The 16,677-nt window shown below is 38.8% G+C and overlaps 1 protein-coding gene across 1 annotated transcript in view; it reads left to right on the plus strand.

Moving 5' to 3' along the window:
- The window catches only part of LOC126204459 (uncharacterized), a 29,768-nt gene extending 21,783 nt beyond the window's left edge, over positions 1-7,985 (plus strand). Inside the window, exon 3 of the mRNA XM_049938845.1 lies at positions 7,269-7,985. Within this exon, the coding sequence (XP_049794802.1) occupies positions 7,269-7,948 (680 nt within the window). The 3' untranslated portion in view covers positions 7,949-7,985. The remainder of the gene's footprint in view (positions 1-7,268) is intronic.
- Positions 7,986-16,677: the final 8,692 nt, after the last annotated feature.

Here is a 16,677-nt window from a genome sequence, read left to right on the forward strand (position 1 = left end):
TGTATACATTCCTGCTAAACTTTCATATCTTTTGATGGAAACTGAACATAAATGCGAATTTTCCCTGACATCATATATAAGCCAGATGTGGACGTTAGCTAGAGAATTGCGGCAGAAGAACAGAGACACGGTTCTAGAACTGGAAGACATAATTAAAAACACGCCATGTGTTCAACATAACTTGACACAGGCTTAACGTAATCTACAACACATGCACGAGAGTCCTGAAAGCTTCTCGGCCAAAGATTGTTTAGTTTATCATTAGACATGTTAGTGGTGCATCAAGCAAGAATATTCACAAAATGCCCGAGGTGTTTGTGCCTTCTAAATAAGAATTTGTTTAACATGCCACTCTCTTTACTGATGTCTATTAGAGATTATGGCTCTTCTACAGGAAAGATGCCCATCGAGAGGCATCTTCAGTGTTCTTATCCAGGTGGAAAAAAAATCATCGCAGTAAAACTCCAAGAGAACAGTTTATTTCTGTCTTAAAATCATCCAATTTATGAGCAACAGTGGTACGGCCTAAAAATGCAGGTGAAAAATAGTGCATTTCAACTTACTTGTTAACTTTGTGGCAATATCCATTTGTTGCAACTCAGCCATCCTGTTAAGGCTTTCATCAAATAAGATTACGAAAGGAACGTCATCTTCAAGATATTCGAGAATATTTTTCCTAAAGTACGGAACTAACCCATCAACAATACTGTACATCTTACTAGCTACGCTATTGTTAGGAAACGACTGGAAACAAAGCAGCCTGCAAAGTCTGTAATATTTCCACTCTTGTGTCATCAGCCTGACTCAGGTACTTTGAAATACAACTGTTAGTTGATGCAGCGTTAGTGGCAGTGGAGGAGGTGAGGTTGGGCTGCAATAGCTGGGATGTTGACAAACCGACCATCAACTGCAAGCTTCTGAGTTCACCAGTTACCATGATCTTATCAAGTGTCAACAGAGCATCTCCATTATGCCCAGTTGTCTTGCCATATGACGGAGTGTGATCTGGAAGTACTAGCACCCTGAAAACAATCAAATACCTAAATAAGATGATGACATGACCGTTGTGATACTATGTACCTGTCAACTTCTAAAATCCAAACATAAGGAGATGCAGTTTTTAAAAAATCAGGAGGTACGAATGATCAAAGCTCACAGTTCTGAGACAAATGATCTGAGCCTTTCCTTGTGATGTCAAAAAGCTATATGATGGCTATAAAATACTGGAACTAACCAAAGCATCAATTCCATACCTGTTATTTGTAGCATATTTCAACTGTGGTACGAGGTCAGTGCAGTTAATCGGCAAATTGTAAATGATGTAAATAATTCTAACACCAACATTCTAACACTTAACATTTTCTCGGTAATTCGAAAAATCTATTTTTACATCGTGTAATACACAAATGTCACATCAGCAAAGGCAAGATATCCTTCTCGTGCGAAAAGTGGCAATTGACCCTAAATAAAGGAAAGTATGAGGTCATCCACACGAGTACTAAAAGAAATCCATCAAATTTCGGTTAGAAGATAAATTGCACGAATCTCAAGGCTGTCAGTTCAGCTAACTATCTAGTAATTAGAATTACAAACTACTTTAATTGAAAAGACCATATAGATAATGTGTGATTGGGGGGGGGGGGGGGGGCAAATCAAAGACAGCACTTTGTTGGCAGAACACTTAGAAGATGCAGCAAATCCACTAGAGACTGCCTACTGCTGCGTGGTATGGGACTCTTACCAGATAAGATTGATGGAGGACATTGAAAACGTCCAAAGAAGGCAGCTCATTTTGTGTAGATGTAGTGTTCATTTTTCCTGTGCACTATTCAAGGCCGAACGGTAAAAAAATAATCTGAAAATGGTGCCATGAATCCTCTGCCAGGCATCTTAAGTGTGAATTGCATGCTAGTCATGTAGATAAAAATTACAAAATGTAGACAATGGATCTTTCCTTGACATAGTAATGCACGGAAATAGTTGCAATATTGCCCCAGGGAAACAGAATGAAAATGAAACTTCCTGGCAGATTAAAACTGTGTGCCGGACCGAGACTTGAACTCGGGACCTTTGCCTTTCGCGGGCAAGTGCTCTACCAACTGAGCTACCCAAGCACGACTCATGCCCCGTCCTCACAGCTTTACTTCTGCCAGTACCTCGTCTCCTACCTTCCAAACTTTACAGAAGCTCTCCTGCGAACCTTGCAGAACTAGCACTCCTGAAAGAAAGGATATTGCGGAGATGTTTGAGATTGGCTGATTTCAAAAATCAAATTATTGCACTGGTTGCAGCACTGTAATATATTATTGTTATTTCTAAAAATTTGATCACGTTAATGTCTGTTGATGTCTTGCCGCAAATTTTCTGCAAAATGGGGCCTTAGTACATGTTTTATAATTCCACTAAACTTTGTTCTATGTATCTAAACTTTTCTAGCAGCATCATTGCCTGAATTTACTCACATACAACTCATTTAAGTGGTCACATATGATTGCTCAATGGCAAAAAATGCAAGGGAACCTTTAGCTTGATTCACGTCTAAAGATTCTTTCATGGCTCTGAAAGATATTTTTGTTTAGGGTGCTGCAGCTATCTTGTGTTTTTTGTCCCACTATGGCTTGTAAGTTGGCATAAGATGCTTACAAAGCACTACAACAAAATCCGCAAGATGCTCTTGTGTCATTGCCAAAATTTCTTTCTAACCAGTTTGCAATTTTACTATCACGTAACACCTAGGTGAGAGACAGTTTAAGCATCTGGGCTCCTACAGATGTTCAGATGCTTCTTCTTTAAAAATGAGTAACTCACATTGTGAAAAGTATTCCAGCTAATAAAACTTAAGTCGCAAAGGAAATGCACTGTATACAACAAAACACGGTGATCATACAAGCCTCTGCCAACTGTAAAGTTTGTCAAAGTGTTTAGGAAGACTATGCAATGCTTCTTAACAAAAAATTGCCTCCAATGAGCGTGACGTGACAGTTGTTTACATTGTTTCGTTTTAATGCAAGATCTTTAAATGTTTTACACGTACGAACATACGGCCTTCCTGCGTCATCGTAGCTGTGCAAGTGCAGTGACATCTGTTATCTGGAGCTCTCTGGCAACTGCTGAACCAAACCTATTCCTAACAGGTCACAGGAAAATATTGCGAATGGTTGTTTGAAAAGCGTTACTTCGAAAGTTAATTTACTTTTATGCAAGATGAACTATGTGCAATAATGTACAACAAATTTCTTAAATCACAGAGCGTTTGACTTTCATTTAAAAATCAACTCTTTGGGATGACCATCTAGAAGAATTTCTATCCCAGAAGATCAGACATTTACGTCGTTATTAAAAATTTTACTGGCACATTTAGGTGATGTATCTTAAAGTGTAACATGAGGAAAAGAGATCAACAGTATATGTGGAAACTTAGCTTCTCTTGCGGCTTATTAACCTTAGAGATCAATACTATATGTGAAAGTTTTGCTTTTCTTGTAGCAAAAATATGTATATTAATTTAAACCATTAACTTTCCTTATTTGTGTGTTTGCGCTACTTAAAAGTGATGTTGCTATTGGCTGACTACATCATGTGTCCTATGCTGTCATCAGCTGGCAAGATCACGTGACATGATCTGTGACTGGCTTACGAAGCGCGTCATTATCTCGATTTCAATGCTTCGGAAAGTAACATGCGGTGTTTGGTGGAATTCGAATTTATACTTTCGTAACACGAAAATATGCAGCGTACATGTTGCTGCACATCAAAGATATTTCCGAAACGTGTTTTTTCCCCTGAGTTTCATCTTCTGAAGTGCCGGATAATTCTACGTCAGTATATAAAACCATAAACAATCAAAGTATTGATAAGTTTTACAGTGCCAAGGAAAAGTATACTGTCACTTAACACAGAAAAAGTGTATTTTCATCCGGGAGAAAGTGTATTTTCAACCGGGAAATCTGGGAATTTTTTTTTCCTTGTCCATGTATACACCCTGTAATGGAGCGATACACCTGGAGTGAGTACACTGATATAGTTGGTGTGTACTACGTAACGCACCACAACAGATGAGGTGCACAGCGGGTTTATCAACAACAATATCCTAATCGCCGTATCCCGCATCATACGACCTTTGCTGCTGTGTACCAATGTCTGCGTGAGACCGGGTCATTTAGCAGATTACCTGGACAGGGATGCCGTCGCACGGTAAGAACGCTGCAATTTGGGGAAGTTGTCTTGCAGCATGTGGAGCGAGGTCCTTCAGTCAGCACTTGTGCCAATTGCAAGTAACATGGGGACAAATCAGACGAATGTAAGAACAGTCCTTTGAGAGCAATTGTTACGTCCATTTCACTTATAGCATTTCCACAACCTGGAACCAGTTGATTATCCACCCAGAGCACAGTTTTAACAGTGGTACCTGGAATAGTGTGAAATACATCCTGCATTTCCATCCTCTGTGTTGTTTACCAATGAAACAACGTTCGGACATGATGGAGTCTTCAACATGCACAATTCGCATGTTTGGAGTGAGGATAACTCACATGCCACAGTTACTAATGCTTATCAAGTGCAGTTCTTCGTTAATGTGTGGGGCAGTGGTGTTGGAGACTGTTTAATTGGGCTGTATCTGCTACCTAGGCCATTAAATGGCAGGCACTATTACAATTTTCTCACCAGATCATTGCCAGAATTGCTAGAAGACTTCCCTCTCCCTACAAGACAACGCATGTCGTTCCAATATGATGGGGTGCCGGCACATTTCAGTCGTCATATGCTTCGATTCCTGGACCGACGGTTTCCAGAAACGTGGATTGGCAGAGTTGGTCCTGTACCACGGCCTGCTCGATCCCCAGATATGTCCCCTCTGGAGTTGACGTTTTTGTGTGGGGATGAGATGCGCAACCTTGTTTACTCAACCCCTGTTGCATCAGAAGAGGATCTGGTTGCCCGGATAGTAGCAGCAGCAGGAACAATTCAGGATACTCCTGGGGTTTTTGCCCGTGTCAGACAGAACATGATCCGACAGTGTAACCTTTGTTTACGTGTCAATGGAGGCATTTTTGAAAATCTACTGTAATTGAAATTGGGTCGTGTTAATGTGTTGTCTCGTGGTCATAAAAAAAATGGAAAAGTGTTTGTTGGTTTAATTAATTTGCTGCCAGAGGAATCTTCCTCTACCGGTTTAAATACTCCTATTAGGAAAAAATGACATTAGGGAAAAATATTTGTTTTGATGTCCCCTACAACCTCCCAGAGTTTGTCATTTTAAATACTTTTCACCCTGTAGACAGCTCCTTGCGTGTATGCATGCTGCATTGCCAGTGATTCATAAGGCGTATTGGGGAGGATCTGTATAATGTATAACTTTGTGAAACATCCTGTAGTTGATTCTTGTGATGATATGGGATAGCAGGGGTGATCATCTGCTCGTTCTTCTGTTTGCAGTCCTACGAAGAAGGTGACCTAACTTTGCTCATGCTTCTACCCTCCATCCCCACTCCTCCATCCTGTTGCACCCCCAGAACACAGGAAACAATAGTTTTATACCACTGAAACATTAATTTTAATAATCTGCAATTTTTCCATCCCCTGCAAAGCAGAAACTATTGACCCTAGAGAAAAAATGAATAGAATCTTCTTTGTAGGAAAGTTAATGTAGTTTAATTCTGCATTGGGAAATATTTTGCTACATGCTGTGGTTTGAGTTATTCAAGAGAAACATTGAAATAAGTGACCTTTGACCCCCCCCCCAAAAAAAAAAAAACCACACACACACACACACACACACACACACACATTCCCACCTCCTACTCTGTAGAAAAATTTGCGACTACAGGTATTTTTTCGCCTATTTGATCTTTTTTGTCTTCAGTGACTGGACTAAACATTGCCAAACCCAAAACAAGTAGCAAATGGTGGAGAAAATCCAAGAACTGACTCAGATTGAAACTGAGACACTCTGGACAGTACTCCAGAATGCAACCACTGTGCCACCAAAATGATTTTCTGCTGTTGAACTTGGTATATTTAACATTCTGTGCAAAAATTTTGAATTTCTCTTTCTAACTATGCTCCTATAAACTAATCACATTAATTAAAAGTTGTCTCCACAAATTGTTATGAGATACACTATCTGCACTCATTTCCTATGAAGCCGAACTTCCCATAACTTACCCTTACAATCTGAAAAAAATATTTTGAGCTTCAGTAATGGGGAATGGCATATTCACATATTTACTAATATCTTCTTCACTTAACAACTTCTTTATTATTTACTTTTTTTTAACTCATATTTTTGCAAAACAGAAACACAGTTTTGTAATGTCGGTAGGTTGTGAACTGTATTTGACTAGATTTGTGAAATTTCGGCAGTCAAAATGACCCTAGTTCTCAACAATGTAATCCGAGATTAACATTTATACAACAGGTTTGAAAGTTTATTTTCTGTGTTAAACTAAGGTACACTGCATAATACAATTGGTCCTAAGTATATTGCTCCAGTATAATGTCATTTTGATATACTCCATCCAGTAAATCACAGCATTATGTTTTGGCCCTGTATATCATCCCAAGCCATATGGAACTTTTCATATATTCACAGACTACCGAAGTCCTGTCCTCTTCTGTTATACAAATTTAAAGTAAAAATTCAATGCAAGTAACCTAACACCCCATTCATATAGGTCAGTTTTTCAGTTGTTAGTCACTTTTAACTGTTGTTTAAAGATGTCATTCATTATGTTTAAATTAAGCCAAATGTGTCTGTTTTCATTGTCTTTGCTTCACTGAAATTTAAGAGTCCTTACATTTAGTACCTGTGATATGCTGTATTAACAGTTCAGGCCATTTCTGTCACTCAGAATAAACAGTGAAACATCAGAGTAGTTTGTAATATTTCAGAGCAGAGAATATGACACACAAATTATTAAGATTTGTGATCTATTTAATTTAAAGAACAGTCAGTAAACAGAGGCCTGTGACAAGTGTTAAGTGCCACTGGTAATTCATGTGTTGTACGATTAAAAGGATAATTGAGAATCTTAAGTTTGAAAATCCTTATTTACTCCTTTCTTATTTTTGACTGCGCCTAATGGCATAAAGGTTTTAAGAACTTGATAATGGGATTGTGTTTTTTAAATTAATCAGATGTCTGAGCAACTAATGTCATATTCTCCATCATTATATTGTGATACAGTTGTACTAAGGCTTTACAACACATTAGTATTTGTTTTGCATGATAGGTTTGTATTTGGATTAATAGTTAAAATTTGTTGCAGGTCAAATTGCTAAGGGCGTGCATTTCGAAAAAATTTTGGATGATGTGAAGAGCTCCATCCATTCCGGAGAACCGGAGAGGCTGCACCTTATTACTCGCCGCGACCTCCACAACATAAAGAGAGATTTTGGCATTGGTGGCACTCGGCAACAGGACATTGATGAAGTGAGTGGACAAAATGAAAGACTGGACACACATTCTTCTCAGTTGAGGAGACTGGAGTATAAATTACAGCTTTTGAGACGCCGTATCAGCTCAGGTATGATGTCCAGAGAAACAAAGTGTAAAGTGGAGAAAGAAGTTGATCGTTTGCTTTCACTTACTCAATCAGACTTCAGCAGGGAAGTTCCGCATTCCCACAATAGTAAAAAATTGAAAGTGCTACGAATACCTGATAAGTCTAATATCAACAACGAAGTTCCGCACTCCCCCAGAAATGAAAAGTTCAAAGTGTTACAGACACCAGATAAGCCCAACATCCATAGGAAAGTTCCTCACTGCCCCAACAAAGAAAAGCTGGAAGTCCTACCAATACCTATCAAACCTAAGATCTTTCCAAGGAGCATTTTTGTGGTTCCGGCCCATATCGAGAAGCCAAATAGTGTAATTGTGAAGGGGCAACCAAATAGTGAAGTTAAGACTGTGCATATTGGTTTTGATCACACATACTGTCAGAGCTAGTTAGTGTGTGTGTGTGTGTGTGTGTGTGTGTGTGTGTTTCATATAGTTTACTGCCTACTGGAAACACCATTTAAAAAATAGAGCAATGTATCTGGCTTGGTACATCCGTCGTGATATGGAAACCCAAGTGTTGTTAACCCTGTATTGCATGACTTTTTTCTAGGGAACCAGTTTCAATGAAAACCACATCTGGGGGTAGGGCCTGACACACAAAATACTGTGTAACAGGTAAAACATAGAAAATTTGATTTATTCAATATTTTATGATTGTTGCCATATGGCAACACCATGCTTATGTCAACACAGTTCTCAGAAGACTCTCAACACTGTTATTTACATATATGTGTAAAATTACTTAGAAAAGATACACAAATGTGCTTCTATGTATATTTATGAATAGTTTTTGGTGAAAAACTTACTTTTCTGTTTTCAAAAAAAATATTTTGTCATATTATTCAACAGTTTGATAACTCATTTCATCACTCAGTGTGAAATTTTAAAAAACAATTCTTATTTGCAGTGAAATATAAATGCGCCTCACATTTCAAACACTTCACTTTAACAATTCCATTGCAAGATGGAACTTTGTACCTTCCTTTGATATCTATAATAAGCAAAAGTCCTATGCCACCTAGTCCCATATCTTTTTCAGGCAGTGCAGCTGTTGGTCCTTTCTTCTTCTTCTTCGCCGTGTAGGCTTTCTCAGTGGAATTACTTACAGATCTTCCTTGCTTTCTTACCTCACTTTTTCCACGGAACAACAAACCTCTATCTATGGCCTTCTTGAACTCTGCTAAAGTGAGTGTGCTTTTTCAATGCATTCCACTTGATAGTTCACTTCTTCTGTAAAGAAACCAAGCATTCACTACCATCAGGTCTAGAATATGAAAAAATATTCTGTGGTACCATTCTTTGGAATGTATCTGGATCCTATACAATGCTGAAGTGAATCCACATGATCTGATTATACTCTACTACTGCCCTGGGGCAAGGCACCTCGACTGACTTCTTCAACTTCTTGTCAGATCTTTCTACTTCAGTCATTGGATTTGCTCCCACAAAATTGCTGAGTAATGTCACAAATCTGTTGTCATGCCACTTCTTTGCAGCAGAATACTGCACATTTCCTATGGAACACTGCCTTCATCTGTTGCATTTCTTCCAGATCTCTTCATTTTCTTGTCAGAGTTGAACACACATCCTTTTAGACGATTGGAACAATCAGTGCCTAGGCTGTAGATTCCTCTTTCTGCCAGTTTCACTTGCACATCTACAGAACCAGATGTCAAAAAAAAAAAATTACAATTTTTGTGTTCAGGTATTGCACTAGCCAGCCTTAGTACAACATTTCAGCTGGCTCCTGTATCAGGAAGATGTTCATTTTGGTTAGTTCTGCCAGTATACAGTTTAAAGTTGTATACTAAACCATTCACATCAGGTAGTACAAACATTTTGTAGCCCCATTTCTTTGGTTTTTTTCGATTGTACTGTTTCATTGAATGATGCCCTTTTAGTGGCATAATCTGCTCATCAAGGCTGAATTATTCCGGTTTCAGTAGCACTTTACACTAAAAAAAAAGAGTATGGTCAATAAGGCTCTCCTTTAGGTATTGTTCTCAAATTATCAGCAAAATGTATGTCACTTTTTATTTGCTCAGGTGGGTGTTTTTTTTTTTAGTCTGTTTGACTCCTCAACAATAATGTCCAACATTTTGCTTCCAAGAAACATGAAAATATTCTTTTGTACTGCATACATTAAAAGGGATGTCAAGTGTACCAGTCCATTCTAGCATAGCATGACTAGTACTTTCCGGCATTTCTTCCAACTACACACACGTTTAGGCCTTTGTTTTTGGAGCACTATTTTCTTCTGCTGTTACAATGTCGTTTTGATGTAGCACATTGTTTTCGTCATGTTCTTCCTCTTCTTGTTCCTTTTCCTCTTACTCTTGTTCTCCTTCACTGTCATGGCTATAGCCGAAGTTCCATGAGGAATATCACGTCCAGCACTTTCATGCTCTGAATCATCTGCAAATACTTCTTCACTGTCGGTTTTACCCAATATTGAATCATCACTTTCTTCAGGAATATTCCTAATTGCCGCTGAATGTCTGCCACTGTAGAAGCATGAAGCTGGAATTATCAGCCATGTCTACAAAATAAAAGTAATTAACAGCATTGTACTTAATCCGCCCATGTTGAAAAAGGTTATGTTTACATTGGCAAGATCATAGTGCTCACATATTGCAACAACGAAACTATTGAGTAATTATTTATCATTCAGTTAAAGAGGCATCGAAACATTATCTGTGCTATCATTAAGCATCATTTTACATACCTTAAAAATATAATTTTTTTAGGTGTGATCTAAATGGCAGAAATAATTTACTTTTTCTACTGTTGTAGCATGTGTTTACAGATAGTGGACCTCCAGCAATGACTATAGACCATCAGCATTTTCTGCCAATATAACACCGCTAAACACAGTCTACCTTGACTCAGTCAGACTGTGTGTTGCCATAAGGCAACGCCATGCATATACAAGCAGTTTCCGTAACATTATACGTAAATTTATAGTTCGTTGCCATATGGCAACACCGTGCAGTAGAGGGTTAATAAAGGAAACAAATTATTCCTGTTATTTTTACATATAGTGGAAGCGCTTTAATTTGATTATTTTTATATAAGAATTGGAGCGTGTCCCTTGCAGCAAATGATGGAAAGTTTGTTTGGTCATAATTCCTTTAATAGAGGGAAGACCAGTGTAATTTAGTATGGGATCAGTCTTCCTAATTTTTATTTTTGTTTATTTTTTTATTATAAAAAAACTATGTATCGTGGTTTGCCCAGGTAGAAAGCAGAGGCATTTTTGTAAAGTCAGTAAAAATTTATTTGTAGCTCATTGCTTATCCTAACAATGCCAAATGGGTGTGATAAGTTCTGGTCAGCCTGTGTATAAATGTACAAAAAACTGAGTGCAAAAAGTTTTATTTCATGTGTAACTGAGTTGTAAATAAGAAGAGCAGATTGTGAAACTGAATGTCAAAGTGACTGAAGTGATTAATAGTCTGTTAATGTACCCTGAGAGAAAGAAAACATGTCATAAAAATAACATGTAATTTGTAATAAAATGAATAATTTAAAAAATCAAAATGTGAAACTTTCCAGAAATATTTCACCTTTACCTTTCTCAACCTCATTTTTGCTTTACCAGGGAATAAGTAAAATCATGGTTGCTTAAATTAACATTTATTTATTTATTTATTGTTTTCATTTGTTAATTTTTTTGTGAAATGTGAAAATGTACATTTTTGAACATTCAGTGAATAAAAAGGTATGCAGCATATCTTCATCATGCCTGCATGGAGTGCTTAGGTAAGTATTGGCTTTAATTGTTATTCCATTTAACAATTTTACATTTTCCAAGATATGTAGAACTATGGACACTCTTCTTGTGAAAGCAATAAAATACACTGATCTTCCAGAACATTATGACCACCTTCATAACAGTTGGTATGTCCACTTTTGTCACGGATAACAGTGGTAATGCATTGTAGTATGGAAGCAGAAGCAGAGGCCACCCCACATCTGCACATGCAAGTCAGCTAATTCCTGTAAATTCTGGAGGGAAGGAGGGGAGGGCGGGGGGAAGGCGATGAGCTCCTGACACCATGCTCAGTCACGTCCCAGATGTGTTCGATTGGGCAAGTTGGGTGGGGGGGCAAGCACATCGATTGGAACTCACCACTGTGTTCCTCAAACCACTCAATCACTGTCGTGGCCTTGTGACATGGTGCATTATCTTGCTGAAAATGCCACTGCCTTTAGGAAACATGATCATCATGAAGAGGTGTGTGTAGTCTGCTACCAGTGTACAATAGTCCTTGGACATCCTGGTACCTTGCACAACCTCCTCTGGATCCAGGAATGCCCATGTGAATGTTCCCCTGAGCGTAATGGAGCTACTGCCAGCTTGCATCCGTCCCACAGTACAGTTGTCAAGGAGCGGTTCCCCTGGAAGACGGATTTGTCTTACCCATCAACGTGATAAAGAAGGTATTGGGATTCATCAGACCATGCAGTGCTCAACCACTGTGCCAATGTCCACTGCTGATGGTCATGTGCCCATTTCATTCATAGTTGCAAATGTAGTAGTGTTAACATTGGCAAATGCATGGTTCTGGCAAATGCATGGTTCATTGGCTGTGGGGGGAGGGGGGGGGGCATCGTTGGGAATGTGTAGTGCAGTGTTTGTTCACACATACTTTTACTCTTCCCAGCATTAAACTGGTGTTAGCGACCACAGTTTGCTGCCTGATGTGTTTTACCAGTCTGCCCAGCCTAGGACGTCTGACATCTGTAATAATGGCTCACCACCCAATCCGACATCATCATCTGGACATGATTTCACCATGTGTTGAAGACACTCACTACAGCACTCCTCGAACACCTGATAAGTCATGCAGCTTCCGAAAAGCTCATGCAGAGCCTCCAGGTCATCACAGTTTGCTCTCGATCAAATTCGGATACCCACACACCTTCCCCATTCTACACATGGGCAGCATGTACACTGACAGTATATGTGCCATGCACTTGTTTGACTAGCAGTCATTCCTCGTCAGTTGACAATGCTGTTGCCTGGACAGGTTTATATTGATACAATATCAATGGTATTAATGTTCTGGCTGATCAGTGTATGTTACTTATTTCATTCTTGTTACATTAGTTGTAGTTATTGTGAAAACTTGGATTCGAAGCTACAGAAAAATGAAATGAAATTTTAAATAATTTAGGAGTAAAGTAGATAATTCACTAAAGTGTAGAAGCATTGAGTCTTAAACTTTGAGAACTGCTCAATTATTATAGTTATTTAATCATTAGGATGCAGAACTTGGCACTTGCATTTTGCTGTGTGCTGATACTGTAATGAAATAATGTTGCTATAGCTACCAGTAATTATGCTTTTGGACATTTTTAAACAATCATCGGTGCCACAAATTTTCCTTTCACAGTATAAAACGGTAGAAATTTACTCGTGTAGCACCTGCTATGGTCCGGGCCCTGTCCTGCCAAGCAGATTCACTGCCCATTTTTTTAATCTTTTTTGTGTGTTAACTGTCAGCAATTTTAATAAAAATAATAATTATTATGTTTAAGATTATATTGGCATGGTAGAGTACAATTTTTAAAGTACTGGCAATAAAAGATCATTGACATAAAACTGCAGGAACTTTGGAACACAGTGTAGTAGTAGCATCGCAACTGAATTCTTCAAGTCTCTTTTGGTGTTAAAAATTATCAGTTTGCTACTCCACCCACTCCCTTGCACCGCTGCCCATGATCTGATTTTATGTGCATAATGAAAAATTAGTGCCACCATATTGTCAACAGAGATTTATTTGCTTTGCAGTGCATGGTGGTGAAGTTTCATTTTTTGTTAACAAAACCTGTCGAAAATGTTGTACTTTCATACCAAATGATGTAGATTACTTAAATGTTTAACCTGGACACAGTCAACCAGTACTAGTTGCAGATTATGTATGTACTGCTTTCCAGGGGCAACAATAATGTGATTTTGAATAATTTGTGTAATTAACTAAATCAAACAAATTAAAATGTCCTTATAATCTACTCATTAAGAGCTATTATCTTCAGTTAAAGGTTTGACACAGTATGGCAAGTATCACAGTCAGAAACCTCGTATTTCTTGTGGCACCTTCGCTCAAGAAACTAAAATCATCTACACTATATTAAAAAATGGAAAATCCAGGATGGAATGTAACAATATTATGAAAGCGAGAGTTGCTACTCACCATATAGCGGAGATGCTGAGTCGCAGATACACAACAAAAAGACTATCACAAATAATGCTTTTGGCCAGTAAGGCCTTTGTTGTTTCCTCTTGCTTTCAACTGTTCACAGTACCAGCACAACAAGGCCATGTTTGGCTGATGTTACAAGGCCACACAGGTCTATTATCTGGTTTATTGCCCCCATATAGAGTCTCGCTCTACCAAAACTATGGTTTGATGGTTTTGGTACAGTACATAAATGATATAGTGAGTGGTAAGATTACTGGTAGTGCTGGTGAGTTATTGGCTCCTAGTTTCTCTTTTACACGTACATTTATGTTTCTTTCCTCACCAATCTTCTTCTTCTCTCTTTTTTTTTTTGCGCGTAATTAGAGCTGCATATCATTCAGTGTTAGTCCACTGTGTATTTTAGATCCTTCAAAAAAGTAGTGAAGTGGTGTTTGATATATTTTGCATTTTCTCTGTTTTACCTATTTTTGAGGAAATTGTATTTTCTAGCGGTATATGATCAATCTGTATTGATTTCTTTATTCTTAGTACAACATCCCTCTGTTGCACTTTACAAATCAACAATTTCAAATAAAACCTGAACTAAACAACAGCAATTTCAATTTTGCTCCAAACACTGTTTATTTTTATGTAACAGACTGGGGGATAACTAACAATATAAGAGAAGGAAAGTTGCTACTCACCATATAGCAGAGAAGCTGAGCCGCAACAGGCACAATAAAAAGATTCACACAATCATAGCTTTCGGCCATTAAGGCCTTTGTCAGCAGTACACAAACACAGACACACACACACACACACACACACACACACACACACACACACACAATGCAAGCGCAACTTGCACACACTACACTGTGCAGTTTCAGCTCTCTGAGACTGCAATTGTGTGTGAAAGTTGCACTTGCATTGTGTGTGTGTGTGTGTGTGTGTGTGTGTGTGTGTGTGTGTGTGTACTGCTGACAAAGGCCTTAATGGCCGAAAGCTATGATTGTGTGAATCTTTTTATTGTGCCTATCGCTGCTCAGCCCCCCCCCCCATGAACCATGGACCTTGCCGTTGGTGGGGAGGCTTGCGTGCCTCAGCGATACAGATGGCCGTACCGTAGGTGCAACCACAACGGAGGGGTATCTGTTGAGAGGCCAGACAAACATGTTGTTCCTGAAGAGGGGCAGCAGCCTTTTCAGTAGTTGCAGGGGCAACAGTCTGGATGATTGACTGATCTGGCCTTGTAACATTAACCAAAACGGCCTTGCTGTGCTGGTACTGCGAACGGCTGAAAGCAAGGGGAAACTACAGCCGTAATTTTTCCCGAGGACATGCAGCTTTACTGTATGATTAAATGATGATGGCGTCCTCTTGGGTAAAATATTCCGGGGGTAAAATAGTCCCCCATTCGGATCTCCGGGTGGGGACTACTCAAGAGGACGTCGTTATCAGGAAAAGAAAACTGGCGTTCTACGGATCGGAGCGTGGAATGTCAGATCCCTTAATCAGGCAGGTAGGTTAGAAAATTTAAAAAGGGAAATGGATAGGTTAAAGTTAGATATAGTGGGAATTAGCGAAGTTCGGTGGCAGGAGGAACAAGACTTTTGGTCAGGTGATTACAGGGTTATAAATACAAAATCAAATAGAGGTAATGCAGGAGTAGGTTTAATAATGAATAAAAAAAATAGGAGTGCGGGTTAGCTACTACAAACAGCATAGTGAACGCATTATTGTGGCCAAGATAGACACAAAGCCCATGCCTACTACAGTAGTACAAGTTTATATGCCAACTAGCTCTACAGATGATTAAGAAATTGATGAAATGTATGACGAGATAAAAGTAATTATTCAGGTAGTGAAGGGAGACGAAAATTTAATAGTCATGGGTGACTGGAATTCGTCAGTAGGAAAAGGGAGAGAAGGAAACATAGTAGGTGAATATGGATTGGGGGTAAGAAATGAAAGAGGAAGCCGCCATGTAGAATTTTGCACAGAGCATAACTTAATCATAGCTAACACTTGGTTCAAGAATCATAAAAGAAGGTTGTATACCTGGAAGAATCCTGGAGATACTAAAAGGTATCAGATAGATTATATAATGGTAAGACAGAGATTTAGGAACCAGGTTTTAAATTGTAAGACATTTCCAGGGGCAGATATGGATTTTGACCACAATCTCTTGGTTATGAACTGCAGATTGAAACTGAAGAAACTGCAAAAAGGTGGGAATTTAAGGAGATGGGACCTGGATAAACTGAAAGAACGAGAGGTTGTAGAGAGTTTCAGGGAGAGCATAAGGGAACAATTGACAGGAATGGTGGAAAGAAATACAGTAGAAGAAGAATGGGTAGCTCTGAGGGATGAAGTAGTGAAAGCAGCAGACGATCAAGTAGGTAAAAAGACGAGGGCTAATAGAAATCCTTGGGTAACAGAAGAAATATTGAATTTAATTGATGAAAGAAGAAAATATAAAAATGCAGTAAATGAAGCAGGTAAAAAGGAATACAAACGTCTCAAAAATGAGATTGACAGGAAGTGCAAAATGGCTAAGCAGGGATGGCTAGAGGACAAATGTAAGGATGTAGAGGCTTGTCTCACTAGGGGTAAGATAGATAATGCCTACAGGAAAATTAAAGAGACCTTTGGAGAGAAGAGAACCACTTGTATGAATATCAAGAGCTCAGATGGCAACCCAGTTCTAAGCAAAGAAGGGAAGGCAGAAAGGTGGAAGGAGTATATAGAGGGTTTATACAAGGGCGATGTAGTTGAGGACAATATTGTGGATATGGAAGAGGATGTAGATGAAGATGAAATGGGAGATACGATACTGCGTGAAGAGTTTGACAGAGCACTGAAAGACCTGAGTCGAAACAAGGCCCCGGGAGTAGACAACATCCCATTAGAACTAATGACAGCCTT

Source organism: Schistocerca nitens, chromosome 9, assembly GCF_023898315.1.
Source record: "Schistocerca nitens isolate TAMUIC-IGC-003100 chromosome 9, iqSchNite1.1, whole genome shotgun sequence".
Classification (NCBI taxonomy): Eukaryota; Metazoa; Arthropoda; class Insecta; order Orthoptera; family Acrididae; genus Schistocerca; species Schistocerca nitens.